The 22,697-nt window shown below is 41.5% G+C and overlaps 2 protein-coding genes across 2 annotated transcripts; one reads left to right on the top strand and one right to left on the bottom strand.

Annotated features, from left to right (window-relative positions):
• The first annotated feature begins 342 nt into the window (after window positions 1-342).
• On the top strand, window positions 343-4,752 carry LOC135486428 (uncharacterized). Its single transcript, XM_064769208.1, has one exon. It carries the CDS (start codon window positions 365-367, stop codon window positions 2,111-2,113), a length of 1,749 nt encoding a protein of 582 aa, XP_064625278.1. The 5' UTR covers window positions 343-364; the 3' UTR covers window positions 2,114-4,752.
• A 7,980-nt stretch (window positions 4,753-12,732) lies between these two features.
• Window positions 12,733-21,198, bottom strand: LOC135486329 (vacuolar protein sorting-associated protein 28 homolog). The gene is made up of 8 exons (XM_064769038.1): window positions 21,079-21,198; window positions 20,444-20,475; window positions 19,941-19,978; window positions 19,050-19,139; window positions 18,281-18,386; window positions 17,372-17,473; window positions 16,115-16,260; window positions 12,733-14,307 (listed from the first exon to the last, which is right to left on the bottom strand). The coding sequence occupies exons 1-8, from the start codon at window positions 21,113-21,115 to the stop codon at window positions 14,187-14,189; spliced, it is 672 nt and encodes a 223-aa protein (XP_064625108.1). The 5' UTR covers window positions 21,116-21,198; the 3' UTR covers window positions 12,733-14,186.
• Between the last annotated feature and the right edge of the window lie 1,499 nt (window positions 21,199-22,697).

Genomic DNA, 22,697 nt, shown 5'->3' with positions numbered 1-22,697 from the left:
TATACTCGCACTTGGTGAATGGAGCATATTGGATTATATCGTGAAACCTGCAGGGTGGGTTTCTTAACGAAATGGGTCAGTTTAGGTCTATTCCGTCTTCAGGGGTGACAAGCCAAATTGGTTCGTACCGTACCAGTGACAGCTTCCAACGCTTCTTACCAAACAAAGGCTACATTGATCTAATGCTCAATTTTTCGTTTCATTGACGTATCTTCTCGTGAAACCCACTTCTTTCAGATCAACAAAGCAGCTTTCTGTTTGTTTATGTTTGATATGACTGTATTTCACCCCTCTTTTGGAATAGACTGGTCGTTTGAATAGACTTAAGTGTAGGTAGGTCTCGCCTGCATACTGAATTATCGCGATGAGAGACCAAAACATGGCCGGAGTGGACATCGCAATTGCTCCCACCATGGTGTGGGTAGGTCAGTCAGTGCTACTAAAGGATTTCAAACACAGCTACACCACGCCAAACATCGTGAAAGTGGTCCAAGGAGAGTATATGAACATCGGTGCTAACAGATCTGGCGGGGAGGAGAAAGAGAGTGAGGTTTTGCTGCACAGTATTCAGAACACGTCGAAGATTCTCGCTCTGAATATGCGACTGACAGACGCTCGCCGCGTGGAGCAGACAAGCCAGAAGCTGTCCATTCCAATGACATACGAGGGTTGGTTCGAGGTGCTGTCCGAAGATGGTAGAGTCATTCGTGCGATTGAGAGCATCAAGGACTTGGCGAGGATCTTCCCGCATACGTGTCTGGTGAGAGAGAACATTAAAGCTTACTTGTCCAAGGAGAACGGCGAGATATGTATGGACCAGTGCCGTGTCGTCCAAGCTGGCGAGAGACTGACTCTCTTTGGGATTATCAGTGCTACGGTCACCACGCAACAAGGCAGACAAGAGGTGCGGTTCTTACGATGTCTGGACCTCAAAGGCATGAGCGCGTACTTCACATTCGACCAGAAGGGTCTGTTCAGCCCAGTTGCCGGGATGGGTAATATATCTGGTGTGCACACCATCAAAGGAATCCTTAATAAGTTCCATCTTCCACTGACTATAAGATTAGTGTTCGGGACATACCCAAAACAGTTGCCTAAGGGTCGATTCTGCGGGGTTATTCGCCTGCTGTATGTGTACCAGGATGAGACTGCGTTTGTTTGTCCGGCGCGTGGTGAGTACAGGATGTTACCTATATCCACTGAGGTCCCGCTGAAAGTCATGCCAGCTTTGAACTTTGATGAACTAAAAGGCAATAAAGCTATCAGAAGTGTTTGGGAACGCTGTTCCAAAATGGCGAGTAGTTATTTGAACTCGATCCACGTCCTGTACGACGTGAATGTGCCCGAACCTACCAATAAGAATATGTCCAACCCGTTTGTGGCGTTGAACGAAGGGACTGAGAAACTGTGGGAGCAGACGAATGCCAAGGAGCTACCGAAAGAGGAAGAAGAGCAGCTCATGGATGAGGTCGAGGATATCTACTTGTACGTGGTGCGTCACGGGGTGGCGCCTCCCATGCAGACGCGCAACTCCTCCACAGATCCCGGGGATAAGGACTACTGGGAGGAACCAGTTTACAACACACTGCATCGGAAAAAACAGAAAGACAGGGACTCGCTAGTTGATATAGTTAAACGTATTGAAAGCAATCCAAATCCTGGGAGAAATAAGGTATTTCGATTTCATCATCAACCGGGGCAGGATCAGCGGGCGGCTGGGCGAAGACTGTCGTTCGTTCGGACTTGCCAAGCTGATGTGGATAAGGTCGTAGCTATCGAAGGACGTGATGATGAAGATTGCGGTAATGACGCGCCACCCGTTCCGCCGAAGCTGTTTGAAAAGTCGCAGAGTCTGGAGAACTTGGCTGCTGAGTCTGTTGATGAGGAGGCCAGAAAGAAAATCGCGATGATGAGAGCTCGGAGGAAGTCACAACCAGCGCCACTGATAAGCAAGATATTCAATAAGAAGGACAAGAAAGCAATCTATGTGATGGGTAAGGACAATGACGGTAGTGGCAGTGGTGGTAGTGGGAAGGGATCCAACTCAACAGACGATGAGGCCAAAATACGGAGGGAAAAGCTGGAGCGAAAATTGCAACAAATGTACCTATGATATTGATGTGTTATCGTTCGCGATTATTTGATTATTCTGAATTTCAAGGGTGGTTTCTTTGCGTCGCACCTTACCCGTTACGATGGTGGTCAAGACAATATTTCATGGGATTAACACCCGAGCTGACGTGCTAGTAGCATCTGCTTGAACCAAATTTACCCGATCGGTCAGGCTCACCAGATATATACCTCTCATCTGGGAAGTTTGAAGTGTCCAGGAGAATCAGAGGAAATAAACGAGATAAGGTGCGGCCTTAGGTAGCCTAGGTTTCAAGCTCGGATAAAAACTACCGGAACGAGAGTTCGAACTCGGATAAAAACCAGACAGCTTTGAAGACTGAAAATATACTGAGATATCAGGGTTTTTGGTTTGATGCACGTATTGACTATAACTTGTTATAACTTTATGACTAAACACGTTTACTGGGATGTCTCGTGACCTTCCACTGTTATAGAAGGTTATGTGCCCAGTCATTGCGCGATGGTACAAGATGTCCAAACTATAAATCGTTTTGATATGCCTAAAGTATACACAAGTATATTCGGACATTATAATATCAGGCCTTCTCTCATATTTACACATCATGAGGTATGTTAGCCTACATCATGGTTTGGGAATGCTTTATTCTTTCATCATGTCTCGGTTGAATGATTTGAAAATACCGACTATGGGCATACATAAAACTTGATATCTGTGATTCACTGCTCACACACCCAAGGAATAAGAGCATAAAGAACGGCAAATATCAAGGTCGATAGAATGAGTTTTTCATTGAATGTAGATCAAGGAGTCCCCAGTCCCCTCTGGTGCAGCAACGCATACACTGTTTAATGAACCATTATGTTGGGCCACCTCGTGCAGCAGTTGTGAATTCTGCTCCTTGTCCAAAACAAAACCTGTCATTCCCGAACAGGGTTGAGGGTGACTCGGCTTATGCATCTCAAGAAGTTTAATCATACGGTCTTTGTGAGTATTTTAGTCGTTAGGCTTTAGATTAGATCTGCTATCTGGATACTGATCAGAATCACTCGTCACGTTGTCACAACTATGTCGCAGGTCGTCGTAATTAAAATTGGTCGTTTGCGGACGACATTTGCCTCTCCGACTTGCAAATGCTTTTGGAACACTCCTCTACCAACAGCAGATACAGCAGATACAATGTACAAGAAACTTAACATACCAAAAAAGCACATTTGTGTTATATGTTTATATATGTAAACCACATTTACAAACCTCAATAGCCTTAATAAACAACTTACATTGACAGCAATGGCTATTTACAAAAACTTCAGCATTGTCTCTTTTGAGGCGTTCTTCACCATGGAGAATGAGTTTTCCAAATTGCCGTGCATCTTATCAGGTCTTCCAACTCACCGATCAGACTCCCCTTGATAGTGCTTGTTGAGGCCTTGGAGGATGACTGCCTCATAACAAAAACATCCAAAATGTGCACTCCTTTAATAGTAAATTTTCTAAAATAAACTGTGTCCATCTGGTGACATGGACAATATGTCATCAAATGCACTAAATTTCGAGGTATAAAATTAACCAGCGGGTCTGCTCTGTAGTGCACGCACAAAATCCATCCATGCGTATATTTTACAATTTGTTCGCTTTCCACAGGTCAAACCAGCAGTGCATTTTTCTTTTTATGGTAATAAGGCCTAAAGAAGCTTACCGCCAGTTCAACACAAAAATATTTCATTGAATGACCCAACAACACAGTTTTTCCAACTTGATTAAATAAATTGTCCTTTCCCAGGACAGGCAAGCTCGGGCAACAGGAAGGCCTGATCAGATGCTCGGCAATTTGGGGAATTGATTCTCCAGGGGTGCCGACAGCAGATATAAGTAAAAGAAACAGAACACGTCAATACAGAGAATATACAAAAAAGCACACATGTTTAATAATTATAATCTTATGTGTAATCCACATTTACAAATCTCAAAAGCCTTAATAAACAGCTTCACATTTATATCTTGCATTGACAACTAATGACACGAATTCTTGAACAGCCGAAGAAGTTGTCTACACAACATGCCAAATAATACTGGTCAGAGATATCTTCAGAGCAATAGAACTTTAATAGGGGTGAGCATGGCAGAACTGGTCTTTCACCACATAGACGTTTTGGTAATAAACCTTGTCTACCCAATGCAGAGCTTTTGTTGGGCCTCCAAATTATGCAATCTTTTGTTGGAATGGTTGCTCATTTTCTCAGACTAGCAAAATGCAACTTACAACTATAAAGCAGCGTGTGTTTGAGGTAAGAGAGTGGTTGAGGACTGGAAGTCTCTAGCAAATAGCAGATGCATTTGGTGCGATCAATCGTGAGATTAAATTGCCACCAACGTCCCCTGACCTCAGCCCCTGTGATTTTTTTTGTGTGGACATCTTGTGAACCAAGTTAACAAGTCGCCTCCACTAGATATCAATGACCTACGTGCCAGAATCGTCGCTGCAGTTGAGACCTTAAGAGGACACAGAGACGTAATCAGGAATGCATTGAGAGCAATGAGAACCAGAGCTGAAGTTTGTGTTGAAAGGAATGAGGGGCATGTCGAAGGACACTGGAGTTAGGTTGAGACAGGAATAAGCACCCAGATGTTAAATCATTGAATAAATTCTTTGCTAAGGACACACTAGTCTTTCTTTTTTGTCGGAGTTCCAGTGCGGTAAATCTAGTGCAAGACCAGTTCTGCCAGGGTTCATTGAACTGCTTAGTTCTCAGTCATCTGTGACAGTAAATTGGATGTCATGATGTCATAAGAAAGAGGACATCAAAGGTAATAAATTATTTTTGCCAATTTCCAAAATATTAAGCCATGTCCAGGAAATTTAACAAATTAATCTCGGTTTCCTTTTTTGAAACACCCTATACTATTCGATCCAAAATTGACCTGAATTCTTTGAATTGTTACTATTCGAAATAAAAAAATCAAAAACTAATGTTTGCAAATCAAATAACTAACATTCCTGACGGTATCTTGGCACGGCAGGCATTTTAAGCATTTTCGCCTCGGTTTTGGTCAACATTTTAGCTCCACCCAATTGGTGATTGTTATCGTTTGACTTCGGATTGCCGCAGCATTTACCGATTTACTACTCCATGAGGTATCTTTCGAGTTCTTCCTTTATCAGAGATAGATACTTATCGGCCAGTTCATCGGACACAAACATCTTATTGTATGCGAGTTCCCAGTGAAACAGAGACGAAGAATTGAGACAATGAATGTCGTGACAAAAGATAGCCGTCCCCGGTGTACCAGTTATCAACTCTACCTCGTCTAAACTAACTTTTCCTTTTCCGGGAGAATTGGGCAATTTCCCGAAATTCGATATGTAGAACAGGTCCTGTGCTGGGTAACCATAGTAACGATAATACGCTTGCCGGTCCGACATAAATTCCTTATAGAACTCGTTGTATTCTTTTAGATGTCCCAGAGTCGGTTCGGGATCGGCTGTAAGTGCCCGGGTTTCTTTCTGGATGGAGGCTGCGAGCTTCCAGAGTGCCTCTTTACTATTACAACTCGCCATTTTTGCCGGAATTATTATGTGGTTAGTGAATTCAGCTACCCAGACACCGCAGTGGGACCCAGGGAGTTTAGGTTTCGCATAAGGCCGCATGTCTGCCGCGAAGGGGGATTGCAGTGACCACCCCTGGTCAGAGAGGAGCCCTAAATCAATTTGCAACCTGTACAATGCCATTGCATGTGCAGCAACGCATACACTGTTCAATGAAACATTATGTTGGGCAACCTCGTGTAGCAGTTGTGAATTCTGCTCCTTGTCCAAAACGAAACATGTTATTCCCGAATAGGGTTGTGGGTGACTCGGCTTATGCATCTCAAGAAGTTTAATCATAAGGTCTTTGTGAGTATCCCAGTCGTTAGGCTTTAGATTGTTAGATATGCTATCTGGATACTGATCTAAAAGGTCTTCGCGAACAGGAAGCATAGGCTGACTTTCTATGTTATCATCTCCGTCTTGAAGCAAGGCCTTTTCTAGAAAGTAAGCTAGATCAGCGAGCAACACTTTCAGTGACTTTCCGTCAAACGCACATGTTTGAACGGCGATAATGACCGGATAGAGAAATCCACGGTCAGAAGTTTCAGGCGTAAGGACTTTAAATCGCATAAGCAGCTGCCCGTACGTAAATCTGTTTTGTTCCCCTCTTGCTATAACGGCTCTCCGATCAGAGGTCTGGAGAATCTCATAGTCAGGTGCATCAGCAACTTCGGCGAAGTAGTTCTCACCATCCTTCAAGGTGACAACCAGGCGCAAGACTGCGTGTCGTTTCTGTAAGTTCTCAAACGCTTTCCTTATCTGTTTCGGAGTCAACTCCATCTCCGATCTAAAGACGGCACAACAACAGAAAGTGGCCCATCCGTTTTCGCGTCCAGTTTCAAAAAGATAATTTTCATAATTCCCGACTTTCCGTTCGATTTTTGGTTCCAGACTGTTGTTACGTCGGTTGTAATTGGCTGTGGAACTCGCTAATAGACGAGCGGATACAGCGTGAGGTCTACGAGTTATAGGCTGTCTCATGATAACCTGAAACCCTAGCGGAGCCCATCTTGTGAAAGAGGTGGACGTCTTTGCCATCTTGGACATCAAACGAAACATAGCGGCAGACTCCTGAAAAGAAAATACAACAAAGTACAAGCCTATCGCCGTCAGGTTCACAATGGGATTGGTTTACAGGCCACAGGGCACTGAAACTCGGCCTGAGTGAAGACAAAAGGACGAACACAACAGAGCAACTCCCTTCTAAAACCCAAATGTCATAAAATTTTCAGGAAATGTGTACTTATTTCGTTTATGGCTACTGAATTTTATGGTGTACGGTAAGTTAGACACCGGTAATTTAGACAAAGTGAATTAGACAACGGTAATCTAGACAATGATTATTTTAGATAATGGTAAATAAGACAATGGTATAATCTAGACAATGATTATTTTCGACAACGGTAAAGTAGACAATGGTGAACCAGACAATGGTGAACTAGACACAAGGATAGGTAAATTAGACAATCCATTATGAAAGATTAGGGAAGATCTTTATTTCGGGAGTTGGTATGATCTTAGGCCCATCAGCACAAATTTGATTAATTGACTTATTGACTGTTATTTCTCAGGTAATTAAATTTAACCAGAGTACATGGCGGAAAATACAAGCCTGACGATCATGCCAACTTCCAAAATGAACATCTTTCCTAATCTTTGATATATTTAATTAGTTGTAGTAAAAACTACACATCAAGCTTTATTCTTTGCTATTAGAACACAAGGGGACAAACCACTCAATGGGCTGCAATTAATGTTAGCATATACAGTAGCTTGGCAATGTGATGCGCAGTGAAGATAATTAATCGAAACTTTCGGTTTTAATTAGAAGAGCAACGGACATCCAGTTCACTCCATCCTGTAAGTAACTGAACAGAGTATCTAATTATGTTCATCAAATACGCAAACTTCACACCTGTTAGGTCTAATCGACTAATGATTTCCATCTGTTGCGAGACTCGCTGCACCTTTGCAGATATGGTAGCCTTCTACCGTAGCAGCCCGTTACCAAATGACGACAATCACTCGTCAAATTTCATCGCCTCATGGCCAGCCACGAATGACTTCCATGTGATGCGAGACTCGCTACACCATCAAAGCACAGCGTAGCGCCTGTAAAGTGTACAGGAAGGTATACACAAATACGGCGATACTTACTAACAGCTCGGCACACCTCGGCGAACCCACAATGAATGGCAAATGATCATTTGCTCGAGGGGTTAAAATACACTCAGGGTGTATTTGGAAAACTCAGGGTGTATTTGGCAAAATACATGCCATGCCAGCAGTATTACACATTCCATTATTATTTTGATTACTTGAAATTACTTCTTGTAATACCTTATGGCATTTCTGGTGGCGATTATATGGCCTATATTAATTTGCCAACAATGATATATGCAGGTTGTGTTCGTACGCTACATACTATAAATAGACAGCGTACATCTTTAATTAGTTGTAATAAAAAATACACATCAAGCTTTATTCTTTGCAATTAAAGCACAAGGGGACAAACCACTCAATGGGCTGCAATTAATGTTAGAATATACAGTAGCTTGGCAATGTGATGCACAGTGAAGATAATTAATCGAAACATTCGGTTTTAATTAGGAGAGCAACGGACATCCAGTTCACTCCATCCTGTAATTAACTGAACACGTCGCCTAATCATGTTCATCAAATACGCAAACTTCACACCTGTTAGGTCTAATCGACTACCTAACTGAACCGACTGTTATTACTCAGGTAACACCTTCATGACAATTTTGATTGGGTTGTTGTGAAGTTTTACTTGGTGCAATTAAATTGCAATTGTAATCCCTATAATTAGGGCCTACTATGTCCCCTTAGTCGAGTCGAGAAATGTTCCGATGCTTTGGGATACTCGCCATCTCTACGCAACGCCATTATTGTCACCAATCACTGATATCGGTCATGATCCGAATAAGAATTCGTTCGATTCGGATCATCCACAGATACCGAACTTTGGTGAAGAGGGAGCCTTTGACCAGCCTGAGCAGTGTGCCGAAGGAAGGTCACACAGGGCCACGTCCAGGTAGAAATCGAAATCGTAATCGAAGAAATCGAGAAGTCAATCATTTCCGCATCCATTTTCTAGCATCATTTCGATAAAATCTGCCTTTATTTAACCAATGTCATTTAATGTACACAGTTTTCGGTAACAGTTCTGGCAAATACAACCACTCAATGCGACGAGGCCACTGAATCTCTCTAGCAACTCGGGAAGCCCTTTTTCCTTGCCAGACTCGCTTTCTAAACGAAGCTTTCTCTTTGCGAGCTGTCCACAAGCCACACAGAAATCGCTATCACATTTTCGTGGAGTAGCCATAGTCTTTTTTTAACGCACTCCGTCTCTGCCATCTGACACAAGGCATCTGACATATGTATGACAGCTAATACACACGTGTTCGCACTTACCTCGCTTTCGGATTTGTTGACAGGCTTCCCCGCAATGACGTCATTATCTATTTATAGACGGTGGCTGGAACCTGGCCTCCGTCCGTCCCGTCAATACAAAAGTCAAAATAGGTCAAACACAACAGCGTCGTCTGACGGTGGCCAGTGGTACCAGGCTACGTCACGACCAAGCCACGAAAGAACATTTTGGCCTTATACAGTCACGTGGTATTCGACAGTAGCGCCGTCTGAGGAGTGGTTATTCCCGCAATAGCTGATAATGGAAAATCTGAGGATCGCTTCCACTCCCTTGAACATCAGCCCCTGGTTTCCAAAGGATGCCTCTGATGCAATGCTTTCAGTTTACCCTAAACAACCCATTTTCCACACCGCTATAGTTAGTGTCGGGCTCACCCGCCCGTCGGGCTCATAATCAGGAGGTCGGAGGTTGGACTCTCGGAAGGATCACCGCTGTTTCATCGTTGCGTCCTTGAGCAAGGCACGTTAACCTATTGCTTCTTTCAACCCATGAGTAAATGGGTACTCTTCTCGTGAACATACTTTTTTCACGTTTCATTATTATACTATGATGATTTCTACTTACTCTCATCATGAATAATCATCTTATTATAAGGATGAACAAGGAATGCCAGAACTCTCTCGGCCCAGCTCAACTAAACCAGGAATATCCCAGGGGTACATTATATGTTTGATCCCGGCTATTGATGAGCAACGGAATATACCCACAAGACAACCAATAACTGGTTGACAGAGATTGTTGTTTTGTGAACTGGCACAGCCACTTTCTGGCATGTCTGGTCTACCATGATTCCAAATGGGAACCAGTTTTAAAAAGCAACCAAGGCATTCCAATTGATCAATCCCCGCCATCTCTCCAATATTGGACAAAAAGCTGAAGATTTCAGGTCAGTCATAATGAAAAATTAGTTTGAAGGTTCTAATGCCAGTCACAACCATGGTCTTGGAGAGGACAACACCAGCCATAAACCACAACACCATGCATACACGACCCACTGCATAACTTTTACTTGAACTAAAACTGCCCTTAGAAATGAACCACGATGCTCTTTGCCAAGCCCATACCCAAATTTCACCTCTGACCTCAACTAAATGCACAGTTCCATCACAAATTTATCAGACCGTTAAAACGTCAACATTTCCACAATGCAATAGAATATGGTCTGTTGTGACTTGATTCATATTAATAATTTTGTAGTCATATCTGACCCATATATTGATCAACTGATATCAGTCATCCTGGCATAAATAATAGGATATCAGAAAATTATCATGAGAAAAGGCCAGAAAACATTATTTCCGAGAAGTCCATTGAGGACTGTTTTTATTATTCCACACTTTATAGGCGGAACAGTCAAATAATTTTTGTATTCACAATGATTTAATGTTCTCAATAGAATTTTCCATGAGATGGGTGGAAAAGGCCGATTTTCATTGAAAATATTGGTGGGAATTTAAAGAGGGTGGCAGTGAGATTTTATAAAAGTGATCCTCATGGAAAATAATCACTAATCAGAATTTTAAGTGGGGGTTGCCAAAATATTTTTAAGGGTTGACCATAGGCCATGATTTTGGCTAGAACGTAAATTCTAAAGCAATTAGAACTCGTTCAAAACAAAGTGAATGCCAATTTCAAGGGTTGGATGAGCCTGTTCTATGTTTTCGAAGGAACAGCAGTCCAGGTTTTAAATTTTGAAGGAGTTCCAACTGCTTTAGGATTTCCAGTTCTGGCCAAAATATTGGTACCTCTGGTCAGCCCTTAAGAGGGGGTGCTTATCCCATTTTGAAATGGTGTGGAGAACACAGAGTTATATATTGACACTTAGCGTAAACATATCGGACATCCTGGCATAAAAAGTATCTGAAAATGATCAAGACAAAAACTAGGAAGGCTATAAAACATCATTTCCAAGAAGTTCAGTGAGGCTAGTTTTTATTACTCTGCACTTAGGCCTATCAGCTCAAGAGTCTACTAGATCTGTCTTCCTGGTAGGAAGAAACCTGCCAAGTGCATCTATACTGCAATCTTTATGAGGACAATTAGGGATATTCCCTAACATCTAATAAGAGGTGCCCAAATATCCGTCATCCTGGAATAAAATTATCATGACAAAAATTTGGCCATTAAACATCATGGCCTAAAACTCCACCGAGGCTTGTCTTCATTACTCTACACTTAGGCCTATCAGTCCACAGGTCTTCTCGATGAGACAGTCTCCCTGGAAGGGAGAAACATAAAAGGTGCATCTGTATTGCAATCTTTATGAGGACAATTAGGGATATTCCCTAACATTTAATAAGGGGTTCCTTACTATCAGTCATCCTGGAATAAGTAGTATCAGTTATCATGACAAAAACAAGGAAGTCTACCAAAGCCTCTTTTATTGTCCGACCATTATGTCTATTAGCTCACAGGTCTTCTTGATGAGACAGTCTTCCTGGGGAAGGAAACATGCCAATCTTTATGGGGAGAATTATAGTACCGTAGTGACAATCCTTGAACTTTAATACCAGATCTGGCAAGTCGCAACATAAATACGTGCATCTGTACTGATGTATTAACAGAGGACAAACACAAAGGTCCAGCCAGGGTTTAAAGGAACTGATACTGAACATGAGGTTTTTGTGATAGCACCAAATACCACAAGGCTGGAAGAAAAATGTAGGCAAACAGAGGTGGCAGCTGAGTTTTTTGGTCAAATGACAGCTCAACTGGAGCTGAGTTTGGCGATTCAACCAGTATTGACAGCGAGGTATCAATTTCGGTTATAAAACAACTTCTAACTCGATACACATTAGGCATAATCCACAGAGAATCAGCTTTCGACACGTTATATTTGGTCGTCTCACCAAAACTGTGGTCAAAATGAGGCTAATACATAATCCATCATAAAAATCCAACAATGTAACCAAGTATTGACAGCGAGGTATCAATTTCGGTTCTAAAACAACTTCTAACTCGATACACATTAGGCATAATCCACAGAGAATCAGCTTTCGACACGTTATATTTGGTCGTCTCACCAAAACTGTGGTCAAAATGAGGCTAATACATAATCCATCATAAAAATCCAACATTGTAACCAAGATGTCAATCACTCTACCGATTGTGCTAAATTCTCTAGCCTGGCCTGGTAGGAATGATGCCTAGGTACATAGTACATCTATGAGGGAACGTCGTGTCCTCACAACCAGGTTCTTTCAAGACACAAAGCATACTAAACTTCCAGCTGTATAGCTCATGACACGCTTTGTCTGGAAGCTGAGCAATGTCAAAGCACTGAGGTTAAGATGGACACAAAGGTTCATCATCCAGACACATCCAACATCTAAAAAATAAACTCATACTCTTTTATGTAACAGAAAAACCCTGAAGGTCCATGGCCAGCGAAGGTTCTAGCCTGGGACCTCTGGATCACAAGGCAACCACTATACTGCCTCAGCGCCGGGCTTGTAGGTATGATGCACCACTACTGCAATGGCCCAATGTTTATATAGGGAAAATAACGGACGATCCATAAACCTTGACACCAAAATTTGAAAATATTTACCAGTATCCTGGGCCAAATATTTAAAGACAAAAAGAACAAAAAAAAACACAGATAGGTACAGATTATTTAATATGGCATTATCACAAGAAAATACACTATGTACACTGAAACATTTTATAATACAAGGGAGAATAAATAGTGTATCGGCTGGTTACAACCCCCAAGACTGCAAAATACTGTAACCCACCAAATTTTCGCATTACATTTGCATATATATTCACGAATAATCACGATTTTTGCAATAAGAATCAGGAAAAAAAGGTTTTTTTATTTGAAAAACCGAAAAAAATTACATCCAAATCCAAAACATAAGTTTTGCTATGCAATTTGATCTCCGTGATCAGGACAGCTCCCTATTAAATTAAGGACGGCACACAAAAATGTAATTTGTCATTCCCAAGGGTGTCCATAATAGAGAGGTTCTACTGTATATTTGTGAGAATTACATCAAGCTGCATCCAAACAGTAAACTGGACCTAAATTCAAATACTCCGGAGAGCAGCCTGTCACTTGTTCACGGTAGCAGTAGGAGATGTGGTCAGTGGGACATATTCTATCTCTCCCGTGTTCGATGCTTCCTGTGTTCACTGTTTCCCCAAAGCCAAGGGGGTTCTGTGTCCTGTGTTCAATGCGTCCCATGTTCTATGTTTCCCCAAAGCAAAGGGGTTCTGTGTCCTGTGTTCAATGCGTCCCATGTTCTATGTTTCCCCAAAGCAAAGGGGTTCTGTGTCCTGTGTTCAATGCGTCCCATGTTCTATGTTTCCCCAAAGCAAAGGGGGTTCTGTGTCCTGTGTTCAATGCGTCCCATGTTCTATGTTTCCCCAAAGCAAAGGGGTTCTGTGTCCTGTGTTCAATGCGTCCCATGTTCTATGTTTCCCCAAAGCAAAGGGGGTTCTGTGTCCTGTGTTCAATGCGTCCCATGTTCTATGTTTCCCCAAAGCAAAGGGTTTCCATGTGTCTTGGGTTCTATGTGTCCTGTGTCCTATGTGTCTTGTGTTCTGTGCATTCCATGCTCTATGTTTCCCCAAAGCAAAGGGTTTCCATAAGTCCCGGGTTCTATGTCTCCTGAGATCAAAATGGTTCTATGTGTTCTGGGTCCTATGCCTACCGGGTTCTATTCGACCAAAATGCTGGGAAGGCTGGGTAATTCCTGACATTATTTTCACTGGCTACTTTAGGACAGCTAAGCCCAAACACTAACCTCAACCTTCCCCAACAGCAGGGAACACACAGAACCCGAGACACAGAAAACCCAGGGTGCACAGGGATGAACCAATGGCAGGCTCTGCCTTCAGAACAGGGACCATAGTGCTCTGCTCTGAGATATAGTGACCTAGTTACCTCCCAATCCTGCCTCTAGGCCAGTGTGTGAGAAAATGAGAATGAATCATCCATAGTTGTCTATGCAGCTACAATAATAGCAATTGTGCAGTATTAGCTACAATTAGTGAAAATGCACAATTCCTCTTTTAAAAAGTCTTCAAAAGCACCACAATCTTTATGCATTATGTAACATCCTGTTGAAGTCATTGTAGGCCGATTCTAAATCGAAGAGCATTTGTCTCACTTGGGAATCATCCAGTTCATCGGACACCTGCATTTCACTCAAGGTTGACAGCCTGCAATGAAAGAAATTCTCATTTTTGTGAGTTCCAGACGAGCACATTCATGTTTTATCAAAATCGCATGAAGAAATCATGTCCAAGTCCTCAGAAGGCTCAACTGGTCAGGTGAGGTTTGACTGGTCTTTATGACATGGCTATATCTTGCAGCCAATATGACTACAGTGGAACCTCCCTTAGCGGACACCTCTCTATTAAGGACAACTCCTCAATTAAGGACACTAGGTTTGGTCCCAAATTGGTTGTTTCCATTCAATTTGACCTCTCTAATCAGGACACCTCTCTATTAAGGACAACACTTGTCAGTCCAGAGGGTGTCCTTAATAGAGAGGTTCTACAGTATTCCAAAAGGAACAGAGGACCAAAATATATGCCTTGTTAGTTAGGCCAAGAGGAAGTCAAGGTACAGAATATATACCTCGCACCGTTATGCCAAGAGGAGTTTGTCACCTACTACTTAACTAGTCTAGAAGAAGCGGTGAAGTATGGTGGCCTCATTTTACCAACTCTCCACAGGGAATTTCTTCATGTCTGTTTATCATTTCGCTTTGATCAATAGTAAGGTTGCCAGGAACAGTATCCTAACCTATGAAGCCTGTGATGACCAAATTAGGACTGTATAAGTACCAAAAACTAACAGCACCAGCTTCACCCCATACACAGACCCCACATTTCAGATATACAGTAGAACATCACTATTAAGGACACCCTCGGGAGTGACAAATGCTGTCCTTAATAGCGCTGTCCTGATTAGAGGTCAAATTGAATGGAAACAACCAAGTTGGGAGCAAAACTAGTGTCCTTAATAGAGAGGTGTTCGCTAAAGAAGGTTCAACTGTATAGTATCTTGAACATGCCGAAAGGACTGTTTCGGGGAGCGTGGCCGTGGGGAGGGGGGCGAGTCTCAAGGAATAGGAATAAGAAAATTCCTGATAATTCCCACATGCCTGACAAGGACAATCAATTGGCAAAGGTTTGTCGATGTTGGTACAAAATATTCAAAAGTTGTGAACTCGATGGAGGGTCACAGCTTCCTGCCACCCAGACCACCTTTGAGACTAAGAAGGCGTGCTAAAATGCATTCCCCCAATGCTAAGTTTAATTCCCTTTGATCTCCTCTTAGTTTTTAGCAAGTTGTCAGCAAAATAGACCACAGACCTGCCTCAGATTATGAAATGTCAGGTCATGAAAGGGTTAAATAAGATCAGGGTTGAATTGCAGCAGGTGAGGCCCAACATCTGGACCCTCTGGCTGGATTGAATGCGTGCCGATTTTGTAAGCATTGCATCATTGCCCTCTGTACAAAAATTTAGATGTAACTGTGAAAGACAGTCAGCCATCAAAAAAAGAAGTCTAAGAAGACTCCTCAGCAAGACACGGATGTTCTAAAGACTTAGTCACAACCACGCAGACAAGTCATCTCTTTGATTTTATGCAGCTGTCAATTCACACCCTGTACCCCCATTTCAGGGTGACCACAAATTCAGTATCGAATTCTGAGTGAACAGTTTTTTCTACCAGTCAACTACATGTCTTCTTCCGATCAGAAAAATCTGTAGTGTCGAGTAGCTGTCGACTTCTTTATCACTTTTATGCTTATCAGCAAGTTTGATACTTACAATCAGTAGAAAATTTTAGTTATATGCCGTGAATCTCAGATAATTTGATTTCAAGTCGTGTTGAATCCAAACCCTAGAAAAAATTGTCGACTACATTTAGTAACTCTCGATGGAAGTTTGAGTAGTGGGGGTACAGGGTTTACATTGACTGGTGCATTGGTTTTATTTCATACCACACAACTCACCACTGTCCAGCTTTGACTTTCCCCTCAAAATCAGCTGGCAGAATGCTCAGTGCGTTCATGGACTCCATGAGGTCCTTCATGTCTGGATGCAGTTGGTCCATAGCCTTGATCTCCAGCCGTAGCTTGTCCATAATGGTGATGAATAACTAAACGAGAGGTAAAACAGGTATGTCAAGATCAATTTCTGAAATGTTATTGTTACTTTGCAAGTTAACTGAAAGAGGGGTAAACTAGGTACCGATATGTCAAGACCAATCTTTGAAATGTTACTTTGCATGTTAACTGAAAGAGGGGTAAAGTAGGTACCGGTATGTTAAGACCAATCTTTGAAATGTTACTTTGCATGTTAACTGAAAGAGGGGTAAAGTAGGTACTGGTATGTCAAGATCAATCTTTGAAATGTTACCGTGCAAGTTAACTGAAAGAGGGGTAAAGTAGGTACCAGTATGTCAAGAGCAATTATTGAAATTAAATGTGCAAGTTAACTGAAAGAGGGGTAAAGTAGGTACCGGTATGTCAAAAACAATCTTTGATATATTACTTTGCAAGTTAACTGAAAGAGGGGTAAAGTAGGTACCAGTATGTCAAGAGCAATCTTTGAAATGTTACTGTGTAAGTTAACTGAAAGTGGTGAAAAGTAGGTACCGGTATGTCAAGATCAATCTTTGAAATGTTACTGTGCAAGTTAACTAAAAGAGGGATAAAATAGGTACCAGTATTTCAATAGCAATCTTTGAAATTAACTGTGCAAGTAAACTGAAAGAGGGGTAAAGGAGGTAACAGTATGTCAAGATCAATCTTTGAAATGTTACCGTGCAAGTTAACTGAAAGAGGGGTAAAGTAGGTACCAGTATGTCAAGAGCAATTATTGAAATTAAATGTGCAAGTAAACTGAAAGAGGGGTAAAGGAGGTAACAGTATGTCAAGACCAATCTTTGAGTCTAAGTGTGCAAGGGGGAAAGCAGGTGTGTCAAGACCAATCTTTGAAGTTTGCTACAAGTTTGAGAGAAATAAGTTCAACTGTCAACAATGCTATTAGGTTGTGGTATCTATTTGAAATGTACAGATTATTTGCCCTGGTGTGTGGCAGACAGCAGTGGGCTATGAGGCCCCTTTTTAGTTACTGGTGTAGATATTGCCTGTACACAAAATGTCAAGTTGTCATATTGACATGAATTTGTCTTTCAATTCCATCCAGTTCACATGAAATATAATCACATAAATGTCAATGCTTCACTTCCAGTTGCAAGAACTTACCGATACAATTTCAGCGATACATTTACTTGTATTTCCTTTGTCATCCTTGATTGTGATTGGCCGGTCTTCTTTTATTCTTTCAAGTGCAGCAGGACAGTCAAGCTAAAATTGAAACATACTTACATGTGCTTTTCGGGTAAATTTTCAAAGTTAAATAATCTTAAAGGGACAACTTGGACATAAGATATGTCAGTTTTTCATACAAAAATGGCTTCCAGCATGACCATGATTTCTTCAAACATGATATTTGAAAAAATGATTAAACTGCAATCAACAATGCACGAGGCATAATCATTCCATATCATTCTTAGACATTACTAGACAAAGCAGAACTAGAAATCAGTTCGTGGGGATTGCTGGATAAACTTGCCTGATCCTTTCCAACTTAATGACTGCTTTAGAGTCGAGATGGTGAATACTGAATGCAGCAGAAGACTTAATACAGATTATGATTTTTAGCCAAAAAGCCACTAGCTAAAACACCTGTAGCTCCAGTTTTACAGATCAGTTTAACCTCTTGAATCCCAAAACTTGAAAATCCCGGGATCCCAAGGTGGTCACGTGGTTGCGAAATTGGGTCCGACTTTCACGATGTATAGCGCCCGCATACAACCGCCAAAGTCCGGTACCGAGGCGCCATCTACCCAGGCATGCTCTAACTGACCCTACTGCACAACAAGCACGCTAAAACAAGCAATAAACTAGCGTCCCAGCTCAAGGGAATAGAAATATCACTGAGACCAACCTGTCGGTCGTTGGGGAAAAAACGTTATTTCAAAATGACCGACTGGTCGGTCACCGGGATTCAAGAGGTTAAGGGTAGCCCAACTTTTTTTTTTATCGATAACGATTTCAAGAAAGATTTCAGTCATCATGAAAAGCTTCATTTTGCACTTTTTCCTTAGTTACCTTCATCTTTTTTGTAAAAGTTTCCACAGTAGGAATTTCGTCACTTTGAACTTGTTTGAAGGCAGCTTTATATTGGACAAGTAACTTTGAACAAGCTGCAGTATATCTGAAGAAAAACAACGGATAAAATAAATAACAAATGTAAGAGTACAGGCATCCAGCGGGGAAACCTGGGCCCACAATATCATATTATGTTTACTCATAAGATCCTGATCAGTGAGTTGAGAGTGATTTGAAGCTATACTTCATTTGATGGATTGACTTTTGAATACTGAAATTTCACCTATTCAATTGAAATGACGATTTAAACTGGCGGATGGAAGTAAGTAATGGCAAGAATCATATAAAGCTGAAGCAGGTGATGACTAATATTTTAGTTAATTCCAGTACTTGTTTGTAAGTGACATTTTATAACCTTCAATACTATGCACTGATCTCAGTTGCATTTTGGCAAAATACACAAGTCGAAGCAATCAGGGCTATCAATTACACTAAATACACATTGTTTAACGGTGTCTCCACCCAAATAAGGGGGTGGGCGTTAAAGAATTTTCTGGAGGTTTACTGACCGTATATGTTTTTTAAATGCCTTTAAAGTGACATAAACATCAAGTTCGCCTCATAAACACTTGAAAAATAAAACTTTTGGTGCACGAAGGACTGATGTTTGGCACAAACACTTTGAAATCACGCTAAGATAAACCGAAACGAAAACAGGGTGTGTCCCAAATTGTGCAATTGAGAGACCTGGCAATAGCACCAAACTTACTCTTTAGGAGTGACTGCGTCTTTGATGTAGGCTTTTTCTAAACATTGTAACGTGTTGATCACAGCAAACAGGTCAGCCATGTTGTCATATCTGCATGGAAAGATTAAGAATTAGTACATGTAATTGACATGTTATGTGGACTGCATAAAAAAGATGGGGACCCGGAAATAATGGAACTCTTCAACGACAGGTAAACTGAACAGAAGCAAAACTTTCAGAAAAGAATAGAACAGAACTATTTTCAAGCATGGCATTGGCAATTTCCAATGGTGCATCTGGGTTCGGCAACTTCGGTTGAAAAGAGTTGAAGACTATTCCTACACGGTCCTTACTGAACAGTAATAAGGCAGTTGCTGTAGCTGGGGCAATGAGTCACATACCTCTTCAGGCCCTGCGCAAACTGTGTTACCCCCGACAACTGATAGCGAAGATGACGTCACATGATACACAGCAAATGACGTCACAATGTAAGCACAACAATGGAATGGATCTCGAGAGTCGTGATTGCTTTCGCATCGTAATTTCATCTCATTTATTGCAAAAATCTATCTTCATACGAGCCCCGAAATGCGACTCACTACGCCTCCTGGATTCGATTAGACACTACGCCCTTGGGGAACAATTGTGACCCGCTCTACCAAAACTAGGCGCTTGTCGCATCTGAACTTGCCAGGTTGATACGGACTTGTTGTTCATTTCCCTATTGTAGACCTTTTGTGAAATGTGACCAAATCAGTTTGTAATAGATTTCACAAAAGGTCTACAATAGGGAAATGAACAACAAGTCCGTATCAACCTGTCAAGTTCAGATGCGACAAGCGCCTAGTTTTGGTAGAGCGAGTCACAATTGCTGTGATTAGTTTTCTCATCACATGCAAAACTTTTACTCACTTCTCTCTTTCTTTGCCGGTTCTATGCAACTTCACTTCCTGAAGACAAAATAACACGAAACTCATGAATGAAGGACTGGACATGCCCAAAGTATGATTTCCTGAGCAGTAGCTGCTAGTACTACATGTAACTTCTCCCTTGCACTTTCGATGGCTTAATTAAAACCATTTAAGTAAGTTATAAGTAGCTGCAGAGGTTAGAACTAAGAGAGCTGTTACTAGTCTAGTGTCAGCATTAGCAATAGCTCTCAAACTAATTCTTGGTGTTTTTGAGAAACTAATCTGGATGAAAACCCTAATCTATAAAGATATGGAGGCAAAAACCGTCATGTTCTTCAACTAGGGCACACCAGAAATGTAGGCAAATCTCAGTTGTCTGCAGATGACAGTATGTTGTCGGTAATAGCAATGGTATGACCCATCAATGAACAAGGTATCAAAGCTAAGGGTGTCAAACATGTCAGAAGATTGTTTTACAGTTGGGCATGCTTTAAAATGTCTTACCTCATACAGTTCTGGACGATTACTCATGGGAGCTAAAAAAAGATATTTAGGGTTTACTAAACGCTGTTCAAGAGGCTCTCTCTACAAAACGTTTCATCTATTATGTCTCATATTACTTATAGAGCAGCTCATTAGTCATTTTCCTACAGAGAGGGAACTGTACCATAACATGAACCACGCCGAGAAAACATAACATCAGCATATCCGGGCCCGCCTATCTGCTGGTTTCTTGTGCCCCTCTCAAGTTCAATGGCTTCCTCTGACTGGTGTGATGATTTCTATCTGTGCGAGTGTGTCACTCACTCAGTCACTGTCTGTGACGATCATCATCATGGAAATCAATATCAAAACAAAATAATGAGGGACTCATCCCATCTCTCCACTCCATTCTCAAGCCTGACAATGACATTACGCCTACCAAGTTTATCTGAGTATTTAACTGTAGAAGCAGCCTGTACAATCAACACCTTATGAACAGAATGGATTGTGAAATCAGTAGGCCAAGTCATGACTATTGACTGTCCTTTCGACTTAGCTCGAGCTAGAGCTCATTTTGACAGACAAAAACAGCCACCTTGAGGCATTTAACTCTAATGATTCGGTGTTCTGGAGAATCTAACTACGTTGCATTATACCAGGGTTCATTCCTGCGTTCGAAATACCCGCAAACATGGAGAAAATACGATATTTATGTCACTTTTAGATGAAATTCGTCTGCAGCTTTGATGATTCACTGTTAACTTTATTTTCTCATAGATGGCAGCACTGAGCAGTGGTAGAAACAATCTCCAAGCGTCGTCAATGGTGATCTTTAAACTAGATTCAGTCGACCTATTGTCTCTGCCGCGGGCCACGTACCAGTAATAAAGTTTTAAGCCGTTTTCCCTTTAAACAGTACTTTCTACATGCTCATAACTTTTTCCGAGACGTAATCTGGGAGGAACGCTTTCAAAGCCAAATAGACCTATCCTAGCCTGTCAAACCATGAAATTTTCGTTGTACGTTATGCATGATAAATTCACGGTTTGGGGGGTCTGAACATAGGAGGCGCTTTTTTTCAATCATTTCCACCGTTGACCTACTTTTTAGAGTGTATGGTTCCAACACATTCACATGAACCTTGGGAATGCGTAGTAATCTAAAAGTGTCAAAAAGTTTAGCCCCACATATCATTCTAAATTCTAAAATTATTTTTAAAAACATTTAAAAATGACAAGACCCTTATCCACTGCATACTAATTCATTCATGTACGTTGATCAGGCGCGGATCCAAGCGGGTGCACCAGACGCACGGCTCCTAATTGATGTAAACTTTTTTAAATGTACCACTCATGAAATTTTCACCTGTCCACTGAGGAATTTTGATGAGAAATGCAGTGCACGCTCCCTCTTCTTCCAGTTCCTATAGATTCGCCGGCCCTCTTATACCATCATCTTATACTTCTCTTCTTTCTTCTTCCGTTAAGTTAACTTCCTTCATCATATTGAAGATTAATGTAACTGGTAATGTGTGTGCGCAGCGGGTAAATGGCCCAGATGTTGGTGGCCACTTATGAGCCCAGAGCTCAAGATGTTACAGAGCTCTGGGTCAGTTATTGTTTAATGATGGATTTTCAGTCCAGTCTTGAATTGCTCAAGACTGGAGCTGGTCACGATATACCATTATGAATATTAACATGAAGGAAACCCCTTCACCCGAACTTTTCAAGCTGAAGTACGCACTGATTCCAGGTGTTCGAGCACTCCAGAGAATGGATGGACTAGTCGGCGCTAAATTCATTATTAGTGATGAGCATTTAGTTTGTAACTACAGTGATGAGCAGGCGGATAGATGATGAGCGTGCGGATAGACTCAAATTACATATCATCTTTCTGGTCACCTAAATCCCACACCCAAATTGCCCCTTCAAATCACGTGCACAGAGCAATATAAATACGATTGCCGTATGCATGCGCACTTCCGACTCGAAAAGAATCGACTGGAATCTTAATTCAAATTCGCCATTGCTGAAATCATTGGCGCCAAAGACTATTTCTTTTGACCCTGTTGACCGCGCTTCTAAAAACTTTTTTGAGAAAGCCATTCAAACATTAAAATCAACTAAGAACATTATCTATTATATCACCGAGCTTTATAAATACGATATATCAAGACAAATCTGTCGCAATGTTGAGTTATACGATTAGCTTGGAACTATTTGTACCCAATTACTCTTCCGCCAGCGTGACCTCGTCACAATCATGGCGCTTTTTC

The sequence above is a fragment of the Lineus longissimus genome, chromosome 4 (assembly GCF_910592395.1).
Source record: "Lineus longissimus chromosome 4, tnLinLong1.2, whole genome shotgun sequence".
NCBI lineage: Eukaryota > Metazoa > Nemertea > Pilidiophora > Heteronemertea > Lineidae > Lineus > Lineus longissimus.
This window is presented reverse-complemented; position numbering and strand designations above follow the sequence as displayed.